The sequence below is a fragment of the Elephantulus edwardii genome, unplaced genomic scaffold (genome assembly GCF_000299155.1).
Source record: "Elephantulus edwardii isolate Elephantulus edwardi_28Jun2011 unplaced genomic scaffold, EleEdw1.0 scaffold00172, whole genome shotgun sequence".
Classification (NCBI taxonomy): Eukaryota; Metazoa; Chordata; class Mammalia; order Macroscelidea; family Macroscelididae; genus Elephantulus; species Elephantulus edwardii.
Window position 1 is genome coordinate 5996860 of NW_006399922.1, and position 19918 is coordinate 6016777.

At 45.2% G+C, this 19918-nt stretch overlaps 1 protein-coding gene across 1 annotated transcript; it reads right to left on the minus strand.

Annotated features, from left to right (window-relative positions):
- Positions 1-17729: 17729 nt before the first annotated feature.
- On the minus strand, positions 17730-19425 carry NKX2-2 (NK2 homeobox 2). The gene is made up of 2 exons (XM_006895656.1): positions 19167-19425; positions 17730-18305 (listed from the first exon to the last, which is right to left on the minus strand). The coding sequence occupies exons 1-2, from the start codon at positions 19423-19425 to the stop codon at positions 17743-17745; spliced, it is 822 nt and encodes a 273-aa protein (XP_006895718.1). The 3' UTR covers positions 17730-17742.
- Between the last annotated feature and the right edge of the window lie 493 nt (positions 19426-19918).

Below are 19918 nucleotides of genomic sequence, written 5' to 3' on the forward strand. Positions count from 1 at the left end.
CTGTACCCTGGGTAATTTTATAGTTATAATAGACTAATGTCTACTAAGAAAAGACTCCTATAATGTCAAGAAAGCAGCAATCCACATCAGCCATTATGAAAAAACAAAATAACCCTTCTTCTAAAAAAGCAGACACAAGGTACCCCGGATCGAGAGAACCAGAAGAAATATGTTGATGTAGAGATATTTGTTCAGCTACAGAAAAAGATGCAAATGTAGGAAGAAACAATGGAAGTCAATAAAAGAGCAAATACTTCAGCAACAACAATCCAGAGGAAATATATGGATGAGGAGAAACTTGAACAGATATGAATGAAAATACAAAAGATGGAAGGAAAAAAAAATTGATAGAATAGACAAAGAGTTACAAGAAATTAAAAAGTCATTATAAGATAGAGAGGGTACAATCAACACAGTACTGGAAATAACACATAAGCATGAAAATTCAATCCAGAATATTAAGACTGAAATGGCAGAAGTGTCCAACACACTGGTAGGACAAAAAAGTAGAATTGAACAGGTGGAAAAGAGCCTCACTAAAAACATACATGAAGAAAATCGGAGATGAGATGTAAAGAAAGTGAAGAAAACATTAGAATTATGTGGGATGACATCAAATGGAATAACATACATATGATTGGAATTCCAGAACTTGGGAGTGACAGGGAAATCACTGACGAGATTATGGAAGAAGTACTAGGAGAAAGCTTCCCAGGTAGTTTGAAGAATGGGGAAATCCACATTCAAGAAGCAAAAAGAATACCAAATAGACTAGACCCAAAAGATAAGGATAGAATTCTAAAGGCAGCACGAGAAAAAAAACAAAACAAAACACCAAAAAACACCAAAAAACAGTTCTCTAAAAAGGGGGAACAATTAGGTTAAGTTTTTATTTCTCAGCAGAAACCATGCGAGCTGGAAGGCAATGGGATACAGAAAGTTGAAAAATAACAATTGCCAGCCAAAGATCCTATGTCCAGCTCTCTATCAAATTAGAAGGAGAAATTAGATTCTTTGCAGAAAAGAAAGATTTCAAGGAATTTGTAAAAACAAGACCAAAACTAAAAGAAATTTTAAGTGAAGTTCTACACACAGAGATGTCAAAGGAAAGTGAATGAACCATAGCAACCAGAAACAACAGAAAAAGAAACCCAGCAAAATGGCAAAAGTAAAATTTGGCCTGACACTTAATGTGAATGGACAAAATGCACCAATTAGGAGAAAAAGAGTACCAGAATAGACTAAAACAAACAAACAACAAAAACAAAAAAACCAAAGCCCATCAATATGGGCTACAAGAGACACATCTGAGAAAGAGAAAGACAGAATCAAAATCAAAGGCTGGAAAAAAATATACCAAGCAAATGGCAACCTCAAAAAAGCAGAAGTGACAACACCAATCTCTGATAAAATATATTTTAGAATGAAAACCACCTTCGAAGATAAGGAACGGCATTGCATACTGATTAAATCACATAGATCAAGAAGCCAGAGAGGGTTAAACCAGGCTGCTCCTTGGAGGCAAGGATTCTGGGGCTTTGCCTGACATACTTTGGACATGTTGTAAGGAGAGACAGGTCTTTAGAGAGGGACATCATGCTGGGTAGAGGGGAGGGTCGGCGCAGGAGGGGAAGACCCTCTATGAGGTGGATTGATTCAGTGACTGGGGTAATTGGGATGGGTGTGTCAGAGGCAATGAGATTGGCACGGGACAGAGCATAGTTTAGGGCTGTTGTACATAGGGTCGCTATGAGTCGCAAACGACTCAACGGCACATAACAACAACAACAAATGATAGACTTGCAAAATATGTACAACAATGGTCAAACGAGCTGAGGAGAGAAATAGACAGTACCACAATAGTGTTAGGAGATCTCAACACACCACTATCACCAAAGGATAGGTCAACTCAAAAGAAACTGAATAAAGATGCAGAAGACCTAAATTAACAGCAACTTCAAATTGTGGATGTATTCAGAGGACTATACCCAACTAAATATCAATTCACTTTCTTTTCAAGTGCACTTGGTACATTCTCAGGAACTGATTATATATTAAGACACAAAGCAAACCTCACCAAATTGAAAAATATTGAAATGTTACAAAGTATTTTCTCAGACCACAATGCCGTAAAACTAGAAATTAACCACAGAAGAGTAAAGCTTACAAAGCCACCCATGAGGAAACGAAATAACTCTCTGCTAAAACATGTTTGGGTTATAAAAGAACTAAAGAATGAAATAAAAAAGTTCCTTGAAACAAATGATAATGAAAAAGACAACTTACCAAAACCTCTGGGACACAGCTAAGGCAGTCGTCTGGGGGCAGTTCATAGGAATAGGCACATACATAAAAAAAGAAGAAAGAAGAAAAATCAATGATCTAACTCAACACCTACAGCAAATATAAGAAGATCAATTATCTAATCCTACAACCGCTAGAACAAAAGAAATTACAAGGACAAGAGCTGAAATCAATGAGAGAAATGAGAATAATAGTTGAAAGCATCAATAAGATGAGGATCTGGTTTTTCAAAAGGGTCTATAAAATTGACAAACCACTGGAAAATTTAACAAAAAAAAAAAGACACAGATAACTCGATTAAAAAATAACAGAGGTGACATCACAACAGAACTAGAGGAAATGAAAATAATATCGGATTACTACGAAAAGCTATACTCTGATAAATTAGAAAACCTAAAGGAAATGGGCAAATTCCTTGAAACGCATTCCCTGCCCAGATTGGCAAGGACAGATATAGGACACTTGAACAGACCCATCACAAGTGAAGAAATTGAAAAAGTCATAAAAAGACTTCATCATAAGAAAAGTCCTGGGCCAGATGGTTTCACAGCCAAGCATTCAGAAAGGATTTAGCACCCATTCTACCAAAATTATTTTTAAAACTTTAAAATGAAAGAACACTTCTAGAATCATTCTATGAAGCAAGCATAACCATAAACCAAAACCAGGCAAAGCTATTACCAAGAAAGAAAACTACAGACCAATATATCTCATGAATATAAATGCAAAAATCCTTAACAAAATCCTAGCCAATAGAATCCAAAAGCACATAAAAGAAATAATTCACCATGACCAAGTGGTATTCATAACAGGTATGCAAGGATGGTTCAACATAAGAAAAACAATCAATGTAATTCACTATATTAACAAAGTAAATAACAAGAACCACATGATCTTAGCAATTGATGCAGTAAAGGCATTTGACAAAATCCAACATCTTTTCCTGATAAAGACACTCAGCAAAATTGGAATAGAAGAGAATTCCTCAACATAGTAAAAAGTATATATACAAAACCAAGAGACAACATCATTTTCAATGGAGAAAAACTAAACACATTTCCTTACAATCAGGGACCTGACAAAGATGAGAACTGCCACCACTTCTTTTTCAATATTTTATTGGAAGTGCTTGCTAGGGCAACACAACAAGAGAAGGAAATAAAAGGCATCCAAATTAGCAAAGAGATGGTGAATCTGTCACTATATGCAGATATGATAGTGCACACGGAAAACCTCAAAGACTCAACAAAAAACCTGTTAGAGTTAATAGGCTAATTTAGTAGAGTGGCAGGATATAAGATCAACATCCAAAAATTAATAGGATTCCTCTACAGTAATAAAGGTAACTCAGAGAAGGAAATCAAGAAAGCCATACCATTTATAATTGTTGTTGTTATGTGCCGTCGAGTCGCTTGGACTCATAGCGACCCTATGTATGACAGCCCTAAACTCTGCTCTGTCTTGTGCCAATCTCACTGTCTCCGACACACCTATCCAATTACCCTAGTCACCTAATCAATCCACCTCCTATAGGGCCTTCCCCTCCTGCTCCTCCCCTCCACCCTCCCAAGCGTGATGTCCCTCTGGACCCTATTAGGAGAAAGGTGGGGTCAAGATTGGTGGAAGATCTATCAACAATCTATGTTATGCACATAACACAACTCCTTGCTGAAACTGAGGAGGACCTGAAGTGCTTGCTGCAGAGGGTCAAGGACTGCAGCCTACAATATGGATTGAGGCTCAATGTCAAGAAGACAAAGATTATCACCACTGTACGAACTGGCAGCATCAGGATGGATGGTGAAGAGATTGAGATTGTTCACATTTTTCGTTTGCTTGGCTCCACGGTAAACACTTTTGGCACCAGTAGTCAGGAAATTAAAAGATGTATTGCCATGGGAAAGTCTGCTGTTAGGGACCTCTCCAAAATACTGAAAAGCAATGGTATCTCTCTGGAGACCAAGGTGTGTCTGATACAGGCCATGGTCTTTGCAATCACTTGTTATGTGTCAGAGAGTTGGACAATGACTAGGGAGGATAGAAGGAGAATTGATGCCTTTGAGCTGTGGTGCTGGAGAAGAGTATTGAGGGTACCATGGACTGCTAGGAAAACAAACAGATTCATCCTGGCAAGGGTTAAACCAGGTGGCTTCTTGGAGGTAAGGATTCTGAGGCTCTGGCTAACATACATGTTGTAAGGAGGGATGGATCCTTGGAGAGGGACCATTTATAATAGCCAACCACAAGTTGAGTTACTTGGGAGTGAACCTAACTAGAGATACAAAAGACCCATACAAAGAAAGCTACAGAGCATTTCTGGAAGACACAATAAAAGACCTAAAGAAATGGGAAAATGTGCCCTGTTCATGGATGGGAAAACTCAATATTGTGAAAAATATAATCCTACCAAAAACAATTTACATGTTCAATGCAATCCCAATCCAGATACCAAATTCATTTTTCAAGGAGATTGAAAAGGAAATGATTTTAAAAAAAATTAAAAAAGGAAATGATCAAATTTATCTGGAGAGGCAAGAGACCCCCAAAATAAGCAAAACACTTCTGAGAAATAAAAATGAAGTTGGAGGTATAGCACTCCCTGACCTCTAAACCTACTACACATCATAGTAATCAAAACAGCATGGTACTAGTACAATGACAGGCACAGAGACCAGTGGAACAGAATTGAGAACCCAGAAATAGACCCAGCTACCTATGGCCAACAGATATTCAACAAGAAAATCGAAGCTATCAAAAGAGGAAATGATAACCTCTTCAACAAATGGTGCTGGCAAAACTGGACTTCCATCTACAGAACTCTCAAACAGGATCCACATCTCACATAACACACAAAAATCAACTTAAAGTGGATCAGAGACCTGGGAGTAAAGCTGAAAACCATAACGTTCATAAAAGACAAACTGGGATCAAGCTTAGAAGCGCTAGTTCAGGGTGTGAAGAGACTGCCAAATACAACCAGAAATGAACTTTATAAAGAGGATAAAATTGATGCACGAGATCTTCTAAAGATTAAGTCCCTGTGCACATCAAAAACTTTTTCCAACAGGGTGAAAAGAAAATCGACAGACTGGGAACAAACATTTGGTAATACCACCTCAAACAAGAGTCTTATAACAAAAGTTTACACAAAAAGGCCTCCACAAGAAAAAGACTGGTAACCCAATCACAAAATTGGAAAAATACATGAAAAGAATTTTCACAGAGGAAGATATTCGAATGGCAAACAGACACATGAAGTAATGCTCCAAATCACTGGCAATAAGAGAGATGCAAATAAAAATCACAATGAGGTGCCATCTCAATTCAGTTACAGTGGTACAGTTTAACAGGGCAGCAAGTAAGAAATGTTGGAGAGGACGTGGAGAGAAAGGAACTCTTATACATTCTTGGTGGGATTGCAAAATGGTATAACCATTCTGGAAGGCAGTTTGGCACTTCCTCAAAAAGCTGAACAGAGAAATCCCACATGACCCAGCTATTCCACTACTTGGAATATTCCCTGAGAAAATGAGAATTGAGGCACAAATAGAGATTTGTACATCAGTGTTCACAGCAGCATTAATCACCATTGCAAGAACGCAGAAACAGCCCAAATGTCAAACCACAAAAGAATGGATTGAGAAATTATGGTACATTCACACAATGGAATACTATGCAGCATGTAGGAGCAATGATTTTGCAAAGTATTACCTAACTTGGCAGGGACTGGAGAGCATTATGTTGAGAGAACTCAGTCCCACAAGGATAAATATTGTATAAAACCATTATTGTAGAATGTGTATAAGGATCCAAGAGGGGTGGGAGAGGCTGGAAGCAGAGGGATGAGGATGTGTAGGGGGAGAGGGATTAATCACGGGGTTGTACAATTTGATGGGGATAGGGTGAGGGAAATACAAAGAATTTGTTCTTAAAAACAATGTATCAAAATTTTGTAAATAAACTTATTGTTGTTATGTGCTGTTAAGTCACCTGCAAGTCGGAGCGACTCTATGTACAACAGATCTAAACCTCTGTGTCAATCTTATTGTCTCTGATACACCAATCCCCATTACTCCAGTTACTGAATCTATTCATCTCATTGAGTACCTTCCTCTCTTGTGCTGTTCCTCCACCCTCCCTAGCATAACGTCCCTCTCCAAGGACTGATCCTGCCTTGCAACATGTCCAAAGTATGTCAGACAAAGATTCAGAATCCTTGCCTCCAAGGAGCAGCCCGGCTTCACCCTCTTCAGGACGAACTTGTTTGTTCTCCTAGCAGTCCATGGTATATTCAATACTCTTCTCCAGCACCATACCTCAAAGGCATCAACTCTCCTTCTATCATCTCTTGTCATTGTTTAGTATTTTGGAGCAGTCTCTGATGGCAGTCCTTCCCAATACAATTCGTCTTTTAATTTCCTGGCTGCTGGTACCAAGGGTGTTGATTGCAGAGCCAAGCAAACAACAACAACAACAAAATCAGAAGACGAATTGCATTTGGAAAGTCTGCTGTCAAGGACCTTTCCAGAGTAGTGAAAAGCAACAGTGTCTGTCTGCAAACTTAGACATGCCTTATCCAGGCCATTGTCTTTGCAATAACCCACTATGCATCAAAGAGCTGGGCAATGACTAAAGGTGATAGAAGAATCAATGCCTTTGAGTTGTGGTGCTCGAGAGGATTACTGAACATACTGTGGACTACCAGGAGAACAAACAGGTCTGTCCTGGAGACGGTGAAACCAGGCTGCTTCCAGAAGCAAGGATTTTGAGGCTCCATCTCACATACTTTTGGCACCAGTCATTGGAGAGGGATATCATGCCTGGAAGAGTGGAGGGACAGCACAGGAGAGGAAGGCCCAGAATGAGATGGATTGGCTCAGTGATAGGAATGGGATTAGGTCTTTTAGAGACAAGATTGGCTCAGGATAGGGCAGGTTTCAGAGCTAGTGTAGTGTCACTATGAGTCGCAAGTGATTCTATGGCACACGACAACATTAGTAAAGTTTAGATAATGGTGAGACATTTTATGTGGTTTAAATTTTTCATTAATACAACCAAAAAATGTGGGAAAATATAGGTATTGTCAGTTTGAAGTTATCAGAGAAGTAATCAAGTTGTTAAATAGTGTTAGACCAAGAGCAAAGAAAAGAAAAGAGTGAAACTGTATTATTTCAGGTCCGTTTTAATTTAGAGAGCTGCGCTGGCTTACTTGGTAAGAAGTTGCACTGTTAAGGCAAAGGCAGATAGCTCAAATCACCAGCTACTCCTCAGGAGAAAAATGGGCAACTGCCTCCCATGCAATTTCCAATCTCTGAAAATCCTCTGGCGGGTCAGTCATTAGTTGCTTCTGACTCAATGGCAATGAGTTTTGAGTTTCTGATTCTGGAAGTGACCAAGGTGTTGAACAGCTGAGCAGAGCATTTACTAGAATCATGGAATAAGAAAGACCAAGGCGTTGAACAGCTGAGCAGAGCATTTACTAGAATCATGGAATAAGAAAGACAAGAACATGAATGAACCTGGAGGACATTATGCCGAGTAAAATGCCTCAGCCACAAAAAGACAGATACTGCATTTCACCACTGTTATAAAATAGGACTGACATGGTGTGGGGAGAACAAGAAAGAAGTACATAGATAATGAACTCTGCATTGGAACATACGAAGGGAAAAACTGTCTGAAATGAATGTATGACAATAATCTGGAACAAGAGGTGCATTGCAAAATGGACTGGGGGAGGGTGAAGGGAGGTAAATGTGCAACAAAATTAATGAAAACCCAAACTTTCAGTAAAATTTCATTAAAATCACAATAAAAATCGAAAAAGAAGAAAAAAAATGACCCCGAGACAAGGTTAGTTAGGGAGATGACCCCAGAAAGTGTCGGAACAGACCTGGAGAAGTGAAATAGAGAACAGAAAGAAGCCCCTACAGGGTATTTTAATGAGCAGATTTCCACTGAGGGCAAAGATTTCCACTGAGGGCAACAGAGTGCAACTTTCCTGGGAGGTCAGGGAGATGGTATAGACAACCCATGTTAGGGTTGTTGACCTGGGGCTGAGGAAAATGGGCTATGTATTCATCAACCTCCACTTGAAATAATTCTGCAGAATTTCTTTACTGTCCTGGGAGCTGACACCCTCTTGCTCCTCCCCAAGACATAGCCTTACAAGCTCTGACAGCAGGAAGCCACAGGTACCATTAGGAACCAGGAGTAAAAAGGGGATGTGGGCTGAGAGTGTTTACTGCATCTGAAACAAAAGCTTCCTACTAATCATCGTCATAAATTCAGGTGATATCTTTTCATGCTTGGAGGTGTTGGCTACTGTAACTGGTTGAGAGAGATCTGAGAAAGTGCTTACAGATGCAGTCTATCAGGTGTCAGATCTCTCATGGGTTACCACTATCATCTCAGAAACATCCATCCCCTTCTAGGCTTTCATTCATTAGGATTTTGATAAATAAACTTTTCCCTTTCACAGTCATTCTACATATTTCTGCCCACTCTCCTCTTCTCCTCTTGATACTTCTTTTTCTATGAAGTGAGCAGAATTAAGAGAACATAAAAAGGTCTGGAGGGAAATACTTACCTGTGCATTTTCTTACGGTGTTTCACTTTATTGCACTTTGCAACTACTGTGTTTTTTAATAAGCTGGGTGTTTGTGGCAACCCTGTGTTGGGCAACTTTATTAGCACCTTTTCACTTCATGTCTTGCTGGCACATTTTAGTTATTCTCACAATATAACAAACTTTTCCCATAATGTTATTGTACACTCAATAGACTACAATATAGTGTAAACATAGCTTTTATAAGCACTGAGAAATCAACAATCCATGTGACCCACTCTATTGAGGTGGTCCAAAACGGAACTCATAGTATTGCCAAGGTTTGTTTGTATTAAAACTACCCTTTAATAATTCTTGTTAAGTCTCTAAAATTAGAAATCATAGCCCTGTATCCCAAAAATGGTAAAATTATTTTCTTTTCCCCTACATCACCTAGAAGATAGATAATTCTGTAATTAAAGATAAAAGATTAATTGGCAATTGAACATCTAATTTCTCATGTCCTTTATTATCCTGGGAACAAAGAGTGAGTTAGTTGCCTTTGCCACTGAACCAAGAAGGAAGAAAGGAGAGTGTGCAGGCCTGGAGACATACCCTCAAGTCCTCCCTCCATTCTCAGAGAGCACTGTTGTCAAGGGCTGTTCATATAGGACCCTTGCAAGATGCCACAGGACTGACAGCAGCCTTGATCAGCTGAACTCTGTGGAGCAGACTGCCCCCTAGCTACCTTCTGCAGAACAAGAGAGAGACGACTCAAGTCTCCTACACTCCCATATTCTTCTGAAACAAGACAATAAATCTCTCTCCAAAACTTTTAAGAACAATGCCTTGCTTATTCGTGAAGCATGTGTAACTCCTCTGAGACTGCCACTTAATCTACAAAAGGCCAGAGCAGATATGAGAGGAGGTAAGATAGTCTAAGTGAAGCATTAACAGGGGATAACTAAGGCTGGTAAATGGTGGTTTTGTCATTGTCTTCAGGTATGAAACCTGCAGATGGTGTCCTCAGAGGAAGTGGTTCATCATTTTATGAATTTCATGGATGAGGACAAAACTATCACAGGAGAAAACAAACCGCATAAAAGTGAAGACTTTTTAATATTAGGCTTTCATTTAAGAACTACAAATACTATTCTTTTTTGGATTAAAATACGTTATTTGGGCAAGAGAGAATATTTTTGGTTTATAGAACTGTACAATTGCAGTGGTGAATTACATTAGCGTCTGCAATAACCATGGGAAGAAGTCATTTATCCTCCACGAGAAACCACGTTCTAAGGCAAAAATAAAACAAATACATTCCATTGAATTTTATGCTAACTTAAGGAATTATGAAATGCAGAACTGTTGCAGAGTTTTCTTGGTTGTAGTATTTATGAAGCAGTTTGCTGGTTTCTTCAGAACTGCTGAGTAGATTCAAACTGCCAACCTTTAGGTTAGAGCCTATGCAAACACCTAGTTATTATGTGCCATCGAGTTCATTCAACTTATAGAGATCCTCTGAACAATAGCTCTGAACCTTGCCCCCGTATCCTGAGCCATTCTCCCTATCTATCCCTATTACCCCAGTAACTGTGTCAATCTATTTTGTTCAAAGTCTTCCCCTCCTACGCTGTCCCTCCATCCTTCCAAGCATGATGTCCTTCTCCAAAGACTGGCCCTTCTTGGAAAATGCACAAACTATGTGAGATAGGGCTTTAAAATCCTTGCATCCAAGATGCAACTTGGTTTGACCCTCTACAAGCCAGACCTTTTTGGGTTTTTTTTGGTAGTCTGTGGAATGTTCAAGACTCTTCTTGAGCAATACAACTCAAAGGCATCAATTCTTATTCTGTCATCCTTAGTTATTTTCCAACTCTCAGATGCATAGAAAGTAATTGTGAAGACCATGGCCTGAATCAGATGCACTTTAGTCTGTAGACTGACATTGCTTTCAATTCAAGGCCCTCCTCTCCAAACCGATCAACCCACCATTTTTAGCCGTTACTGAAAAATTGATTTCCTTTCTATATGGAAGAGCAGAACTACCCTACCGGCTTTCAAGGCTGTATTCTTTAAGAAAGCTAACTACCACATCTTTCTGGTGGAGTCATCGGTGTTTATGCCCTCATTTTGATTAACAATAGAGCACTTATTCGCTACATCACATGGCTTTTAGTTTGAGGAGAGTTTGAATTATTTTTATATTATTTCTGCAAAATAAGAGGACAAGACATCTTTAAACAAAGGAGATAGAGTCTTCAGTCCTGGTGTTTGGGTATATCTCACAAAGCTCTTAAATCCTGAAAATGTGTGTGCTAGGAACAGCCGCACTATCGCGTCTTTTCTTGTCCAACCGCGCCACCCTGCGGAAGTTTTGGGCGCTGCGGACAGGCCTACTGGCTAGAATTCTAATCCCACCTCTGCAGCCAGAAGTGTTTCTGAGGGAATGCCATTCCACCACTAGCTCCCGCAAAACGATCGAGAAAACAAGTTGGCACTGCAAATATGTTCTGGCAGGTTTTGCAGATTACCTCATGAGATAAACCTAGGCGACGCCTGTGACCCAAATTCTTGGAATTTCACGTCATTGGTTCTCAGCTTTTCTGAAAGACTCTGGGGAAGGGCCTGGAGCAGGAAGGTCTGTGTTCCAGAGGCCTTCCCATTCTTGGCGATTTCTGGGCACAAATGAAGGCTTCAGCTGATGAAGGCCTCCGAGTTGGAGGTGCAGGGGGTGAGATGGGGTAGGGGGTCCCTCTTACGGTCAGCGAGCACACCTGTTGCCTAGAAAGGCGCTGGCTGCTGCAGGGGCTGGCTCAAAGCTATTCCCAGGCTGAATAAAATGGAAGGCTGGAGTGGGGCAAGGGTGGGGTTCTCTATTTCCTTAAATCACCTCCAAATCTGGGTGACAGAATCGCTGCTCTGCACCGGCTGCGCTCGCTAGCACACAGCCTGGGCACGCACTTACTTAACACAACTAACTGCCCATCTCGGCCACGCATGGGGCAGAAGACATATCCTGTGCTCTGGCTCGTGCATGACCATCAACACCATGCCCTGGGTCTCCTACAGCTGACTAGTGGCCAGCAAGTGCTTGGATCTGTTTGCTGCTTTCACCACCAACCGCTGGGCTGGGTGGGGGGGTCTGCGGGTCCCTTGAGAGAGAAACAAGGAAAATAATTACAAACGAGGAGGTGTGTCCACACATGCAGATGGCCTGTGGGCAAACCCTTTCCTAGTCTCTCGTGGACAAGCAAGTGGAGGGTGGGTCAGCGTGTCCTCATCATCAGGGCAGGTCACCGGTGTAGCCAGGTAAGCAGGGGTGGAGACGTTACTGCAGACTTTGCTTATTACTACAGCTCTCTTCCTACAGATTTGCAAATAAACATATGATCCCCTGCTGACCTTGCTTCCTGGATAATCTGACACCCCTGGGATTGCAACTTCTGACTCCAGTTGAACAACTGCTGTTGCCGCGTTCCTATGAACTTGTGTCCTTGGGAATGCTGCCGGTGGGGAAATTCCAGTGGGAATGCTATCCGTGGAACTGTGCCAGTGCGAGTACTGCCCGTGGAAAAGCTCCCGGAAGTGGAGCACTAGTGGAGATGCGGCCGGGGACTTCAGAACCGGAATGTCCTGAAGATGCGGCCAGGATGGGAAATGGAGCGCCCGTGGTGGAGATGAAGTGCGGGACCGAGAAACCGGAACGTCTGTGGAAATGCGGCCAGGACCCCGGAACCTGAGTGCCCATGGAGATGCAGCCTAGGACCCCAAAAGTGAAGCGCCTGTGGAAATGCGGGGACTCTTGAACCGGAGATGCGGCCCGGCTGGGCCCGGAGCTGCAAGCCCGCCGGCGCGGTCCGCACCAGACGAGGCGTGCAGCGGCCGCCAGAGCGCGGAGCGCGGGCGCCATCTGGCAGCAGCTCGCGAGAGCCTCCACCTTCTCAGCGCGGAGGCTGCGGTGGCCGGGAAACCAGCGCTTCGCGGGAGGGCCCGGGAGGCGGAGCCGAGGTTCAACCTCCTCTCGGTTAATAACGGGGAGGGGGGGCCGAGAGAGAAGGAGAGCTTTTATAAGAAAGACAGGGCAGGGGGTGTCTGCATATGCAGAGGGAGTATTGGGGAGTTGGTGAAAGCAATAAAACTCGTCGCTTCCTTGGCGAGATAGCGGTGGGTGGGTCGGGAGAGATCAGGGTTTTATTTGCAGATCCTGGATAAAAGATGATATATCGGCACGGTTTAGAGTGTCACTACGCCTGGCCTTTCAGGAAGTCAGAAGTATATATTTCCTGAAATGTCGCCCAACACAATATCTAACCCACATGCCACTTACGCCTGGGAAAGAAACCCTTGGCGTTTGCACAGGTTGGCGCCAGGGTTCTGGGAGGGAGGGGAAGCCCCAACCTAGCACGGTTAGGTGTTTCTCCAAAGCTTTTCCTGCGGGCCTTAGTCCTCCCGTCCTATTAATCACTTAGTGATGGCCATTAATAAACCCGTCTGAGAACAGTTCTTATGTTCGGTAAATATTGGATTAGCTTTTCAATGGTCAGGCTCTCGAAAAGGCTGCAGAAATCCACACCAGGTCTCAACTAAGCTCAATAGTCAATAGGTGTGGGGGGGGGGAATCAGTTCTTTCCATAACTGTGGTGGAGGCCCCCACTTTTATTGAGCTATTGAATTCTACCAAATAGGATAGCTGTATTAACTGAGGAGAAAGGAGGGTCACAGTTCAGAAATGGCTAAAATGTCACCGTCTGGTTGTGCTCATTAAGGGCCAGAAGAGTGTGGTTGAGGGGGTCTCTTCTGGGTTATTTTCTTTCCAAAGTGGTTGGCGTGTATTCTTTTGTTTAACACAATTTAGTTATTTGCTTGGGGGTGTTTATGGAAGTTTTGACCGAACTATTGGAGAATAAGCATAACCCAAATTCTCTCTCACTCTCCTCATCCACTAACTCTCAACTCTGCTTCTTCTTGTTGTTGTGTACCATCCAGTCAGAACCGACCCACAGTTGACCCTCTGGTGGGTTTTCAGAGGCAGTTAATCCTATGGGAGGAGATTGATCATCCTTCTCTAATGGAGCAGCTGGTGGACTCAAACCACATGCCTTTGAGATTGCAGTGCAGCATCTTGCCACTAGGCCACCAGAGTTTCCTTAGCTCATCTCTGATTAGGTTGAGGTTAAAAGGGCACATTTCTTGGAAAGGTCTTGTTGAATTTTTCCATCAAATTTATGTAGGACATAATGACAAAGAGATGGTCTCTCTTACCTTCAACCTGAGGAGGGGGAGATCTCTGAAGATGTTTCCTTTGACACTAACATGCCAGAGCGATTTCCATTCCTAAAATGGATGAAAGGAGCTCCCTTTCAATGCTAAAGCGGGTAACCAACCGAGGGGTTGGGCTAGGTGAGAGTGACATTGTAATCAGGGACAAATAAAATGGAGCTGGGCCTAAGCATGAACACCCCTTCAGCTGCTTTGCTTTCCTTGAGATTAGTGGAAGAGCAGGTCCACTGAGAGATCAGTTTAGAGGAGAACCAGGGTACTGGGTGTTCATCTAGCCTAGAGCCTTGATGCCCTGAATGACTGAGCACTATTCAGACCTCAGGCACTACAAGCCACCTTTTAAGCCCTTGCTGGATCCAATGCATTTGTGAGAGAAACTTCTCAGTGCACAGAGCAAGCAAAGTGACCAAAGCTTAAAGGTGGACAGATCCCAGACACAGACCTGAGCATTAGACATGGTTGACTATTGCTCCAAAGATTTGAACTAATATTTGCCAATATTTGGTGGAAGAGGCAGATTAACAGACACTTCTCCCAGGCCCCCTTACACACACACACACAGAGAGAGAGAGAGAGAGAGAGAGAGAGAGAGAGAGAGAGAGAGAGGTGAGGGGAAGAGGAAGAGAGAAAGATTCGGCTCACAGTGTGACAGGGCCTAGGCTGGGCAAGTGTCCTCTGAAGCCATCAAAGAGAGGTGGCTTTTCCCCCCATCCTCCACCCCCCCCAATAGATATAGCACGAATTTTTAATGCGTCTTCCTTTCACAGACAACAATACAGGGTTTGAAAGCCAGACACAATTTGGGTTTTGTGCGGGTCCCTCCTCGCGCTCCCTCGGCCCAGCTGGCCATATGGAATCCAGCATGGAGCCTGAGAATGACAAAGGGACCCAGTGACAGGCCCAACAAAACCCCAAGGAGACTTCTGCCTGACTCCGGGATTCACTGCCCTCAATAAGCACACTGAATGGTGTGTGGGAGGGTAGAGGCAAGCCCCTTCTCCTCTTCCCCTTTCTCTGTCTCCTCTTAATATGCACGCCTCTAACATCCCCTGCTCCTGGCTCTCCCATTGTGCGGTTTTGTGCCGCCCGCTGTAGATTGGGCTAAGATAGACTGTGTAGTGGGCCCATAGGCCGGGTGCGCTCCCAGGGCTCGGGGTTAGGGCCACACAAGGCTCTCTGGGCATTTTTATTGACTTCTTGGGGACCCAAGGACAGAGAGAGGCGGGCCCTAACAGCCCACTTTCCTGATCTCCCACCCACCACCACTTGCTGACTGCAGGCTTGTGGTCTGAGCACCGCTCCAAATGCATCTCCTGTGCACTCACGTGAAGCCAGAGAGAGTAGGGGGCCCGTGAGTCCTGGTATCTTCTTCAAATGTTCTTGGGCCCCTCAAGTCTCAATTTTGACAGCCTGGTGCTGTCAAAATCTACTCAAATCCCTTTCCAATAACGGGTTTTGGGGGTTACAGGAAATACTTCAAATGGAAATGTGTGGGGGCTCAGCACCCAGGCATCTGATTATTGCACAATAAACAATTTGAGGATAATCCGCTGGCCTTACAAAACAGTTAGAAAAACTCCTAAATGTCTCCAACGTATTGTAGAGAACAAAAAGTGTCTTTATAATATTTAGGAAAAATGTTCCTACCCCTCTGCCTGAACTGGAAATGGGAATGGACATTTAACTGTATACTGGAAAGACTCTCCTGCCTACAAATTACCCAGGAGCCGGCCAGTGACAGGGCAGTGCTGAGTAATCACATTCTGGGCGTGTCTTGCTGAGTGCTGTTAACGCTCAGACTTGGGCACACAGATAATCACGTTTGCTTTAGATACTGAATTAAATCTGATCATCATACTAGAAGGAGCAAGAAAGTTGGTTGGGGCCTCTGCCTCGCCTGTGCAACAGCACTCCGCCAGAAGAAAGAGGGATATCATTTTCAAATGGGAGCAACTTTCAGTTTCTGGAAGTCTCAACACTGAGCTCTGAGCTGCAGAGCTCGGACATTTTCTGAAATCTGCGAGGTGGATAAGAAAGGGATCCCTCAGTCTGTTAAGCCCCAGAGCCAATTCCTCTTGCTGTCAAGCGGGCCCCCAGCACCCAGAAATTGGGGGAGGGGGCAGGTGGAGGGCGGCCTGCCCCACTGATTAACAGGGAGAGGAACAGGTTCCCTGCTGGAAAAGGGCCTATCCGCCCTCCTCTGGGGGTAGCCCTCCAATCCTGGAGATCCTGATGCCACAACGCAGCTCTCTGCTTTGGAGCGGTTCTTCCAGATCAGCGCCGCCCTGAGAGTGGCAGGAGTGTACAGCAACATCTCTCCTTCCTCCGAGCCCAAGTCCCTGAGTCCCTCTTCAGGGTCAAAGCCTAGCGCCCCATAGACCTCACGCCCCACTAAGACCCGGCGCCCTCTCCAAGGCCGCTTATTTTCAAAGGAGTAAGGAGTACAGAAAAAGCCCCAACCTCAGCCCCTTCTCAGCGCGAGGTAATCAAATGCAACAAAGTGAAAGTCATCGAGTGTAGTGGCCTCAACAGCTTCTCAGGCTGAAGGAGCCACTCGTAGATTTGGGTGATCCAGGGGGGCCTCCTCTCCTCGCCTGGGCGTTTCTCTAAGTCATTTTTCCTCCCTCAGACTCACCGCTGCTGTGCATTCCGATGATGATCAAGGCTGAGGGCAGCAGTCTCTGGGCCCTTCCCTCCCCTCCGGGGCCTGGGTGAGATCGGTCAGGCTTGGGAACAGAGGCCCGACCTGGCCTCACCCTCCGGCCCAGGCGCAGAGCGACGGTCAGACAAACCCGAGCGCCGCACTGGGGTTTCTTTCTTTCTTTTTTTAAACACAGGAATTTTTATTAAAATTATTTTTTTTTAAAGGCCAGTATTCCAGCTCCTGTGAAACCACGAGGAACTGCTGAACTCCAAGTTCTGGGGTGGAGGGCCCGGCGAGGGGCGGTGCTTCTCACGTACACCTGGTGTCCTCTTTCATATGTGACATATTTGCACGGAACAAAAGTTATAAAGAGAAAATGGGGCACTCAAAGTAAAACAAACCACGAAGAATGGGTGGGTTCCGAGGGCAAACAGGCCGTCCTGAAGGTCATCTGGCAACAATCACCACCGATATTTACAACGAAAAGCAAAATCTGTCACCAGTATTCTGAACACTTACATGGCCATAAATAATTATACTTTTTTTAAAAAAAAAAGATAAAGGAAAGAAATAATCTAAGTGCTTTCCACTCATTTTAGAAGACACGATATTGCTACTCACACAAATATACTTTACAAAATTCACGAAAAGGGTGGTGTTGTGTTGTTGGTGGTGATTTCTCATATTCAAGTGACAACGCCAAGACAGTTTGGTCCCCGCAGGGAGAGGCAAAGAAGCGAAACTGCTCAAACATCCTGTAAACAGCGCCAATAGTTCAACCCTCTCCAAAGGTTCAAATACGAAAGGGACAGAGAGGAACCAGGGGTGGAATCTGCCACTCTAGTGAGGCCTGGGCAAGGTACTGGCACCTCCTCTCCAGAAATGAGAGTCAATGGGACTCTAGAGGAATGACAAGAACCATAAAGACAAGTCCTCCTCGCCGCCGCCGCGGTGGGGTTGGAGCTCACCAAGTCCACTGCTGGGCCTGCACGAGAGGATGCGCTGTCGGGTACTGCGGGGTGGTGGCCGAGCTGTATTGCGCATTGTACTGCATGTGCTGCAGCGACTGAGCGCTGTAGGCCGAAAAGGGGATGCCCGCCTGGAAAGTGGCGGCCGCCAGGTCCTGGGCTTTGAGCGCATGGCACGGTTTGCCGTCCCTGACCAAGACGGGCACAGCCACCCGACGTGGCGAGGGCAAAGGCGTCACCTCCATACCTTTCTCGGCTCGCGCTCGTTTCATCTTGTAGCGATGATTCTGGAACCAGATCTTCACCTGCGTGGGCGTGAGGCGGATGAGGCTAGCCAGGTGCTCGCGCTCCGGCGCCGACAGGTACCGCTGCTGCCGGAAGCGCCGCTCCAGCTCGTAGGTCTGCGCCTTGGAGAAGAGAACTCTTCGCTTCCGCTTCTTGCCAGCATCCCCCCCGCCGCCGGGAGTCTCCTTGTCATTGTCCGGTGACTCGTCGGCTGAAGGCTCTGGTGACTTGGAGGTCGAGTCCTGAGGGGCCGCGCCGGCAGTCAGCCCGTGTACTGAGGGAGAGAATCGAATCAGGCGTCTCAAAGTCGCCTATGGCCTGTCCCAAACTTGCTCCCGGACCCTCAGCTGTGCCCCCAGCCCATCGTTGCCTGCGACCTAGCCAAGACTATATGCCCTCCTCCACTCGGGTTGAAGTAGTCGGGGTCGCAAGCGGAAAGAAGGGAAAGAGCTTGGGACTCAGGTTTCTAGAGATTTGCACCGTGTGCGTGTGGATCTGATTGCGCTGAGCTTGGATGAGATCCTCCTGGGTTATAGGATCCAGCCCCCTTAAGGAGTTTCCTCTCCAGAGAGACGTGGCCAGATTAAAAAGCAACCACTCCACCCCCCCCCCATCCCAGCATTGATCAGCTTGGTATTTAAAGCAGGGTGAATTTTTGGGGGGGGGGAGGGTAAGGGTTTTTTTTTGGTGGTTTTTTTTTTTTTTACTTTCAGGTTTTCTTGCCACCCTGTTCACTGTACAAAACATTGAAGTAGGAGAAACTGTCTACGCCCAGGCCCCCTTATGCCCCTCTGACCCTAACCCTACCCGGGATTCGTTCCAGGGTGGTTCTCAGGTGGGAGAATCCAGGCGCCCCTTCCTGCAGCTGGGCCTCCAGACCCTGCCAATAGCCCTAACAGCCCTGCAGGACACGCGTCTTCTCCTAATTCCTTTCGTTGAAAAAAAAAAAATCCGAGACCAAGTCTCCTTCCTGGACTTGGCTAGGAGAAGAGAGGGAATTCAAAGAGCATTCAAATTTTTCTAGAGGCCTGCAATGGAGGAATTCCCACATCCTCCACCGGCCCCTTCTCCTCATTCCAGCATCCAGCCGGGGCCACAGGAGGGGAGGCGGCAGAGAGGTGAAGTCGTTACTTACGGGAGTACTGGAGGCTCTCGGTGCTGGCCAGCCAGCGCGTGTAAGGGTTGTCGCTGCTGTCGTAGAAGGGATGCTTCAGGGGCAGGCTCTGCACGGCGTCCAGGGCGCTCTGCGCCAGCGGCCCAGCCCTTTTGGTTGGCTCAGGCCCTTCGCTCTCTTCTTCTGGCCCTTCCGCCACTGAGCCCTCCTCATCATTGGTGTCTGGCAGGTCTAAAATATCCTTGACCGAAAACCCCGTCTTTGTGTTGGTCAACGACATAATTTATACTGGACAGTTATAACTTAAGTTGATCAATTGTGCCGCTCCCCAGCCCAGGAGGGCAAGGGAGTGGGACAAGAGAGAAAGACTGGGGTTTATTAAGGGGCAGGACTTTAATTATTAAGGTAGTTATTATTTGTAAAACAAACAAACAAAAACAGAAAATAAATAAGCGGGGGTGGGGAGGGGCGGGGGGAAATAAAGCCCAGTTCAGTGCTTCTATCTTCTTTGGCCGCCGGAGGTCCCGGCCTGAGGCCTGAGCGGAGCGCGGCGGGGAGTTGGCTGTAACTCCAGGAGGGCTGCCAAGGCGGCGTCAGCGCGGGCTCCAGCGGCCGCTCCGTGCGCGGTGGCGGCTGGTGGCGAGGAAAAAATGGGCCATTGCCCGAGCGATCAGTCCATATAAGGCTGGGCTCCACTCACGAACCTGGGGAGGAGGGGGGCGAGGGGGAAAGAGAAAGGGGGGGAGGGAAGGAGAGAGAGGGAGGGAGAACCA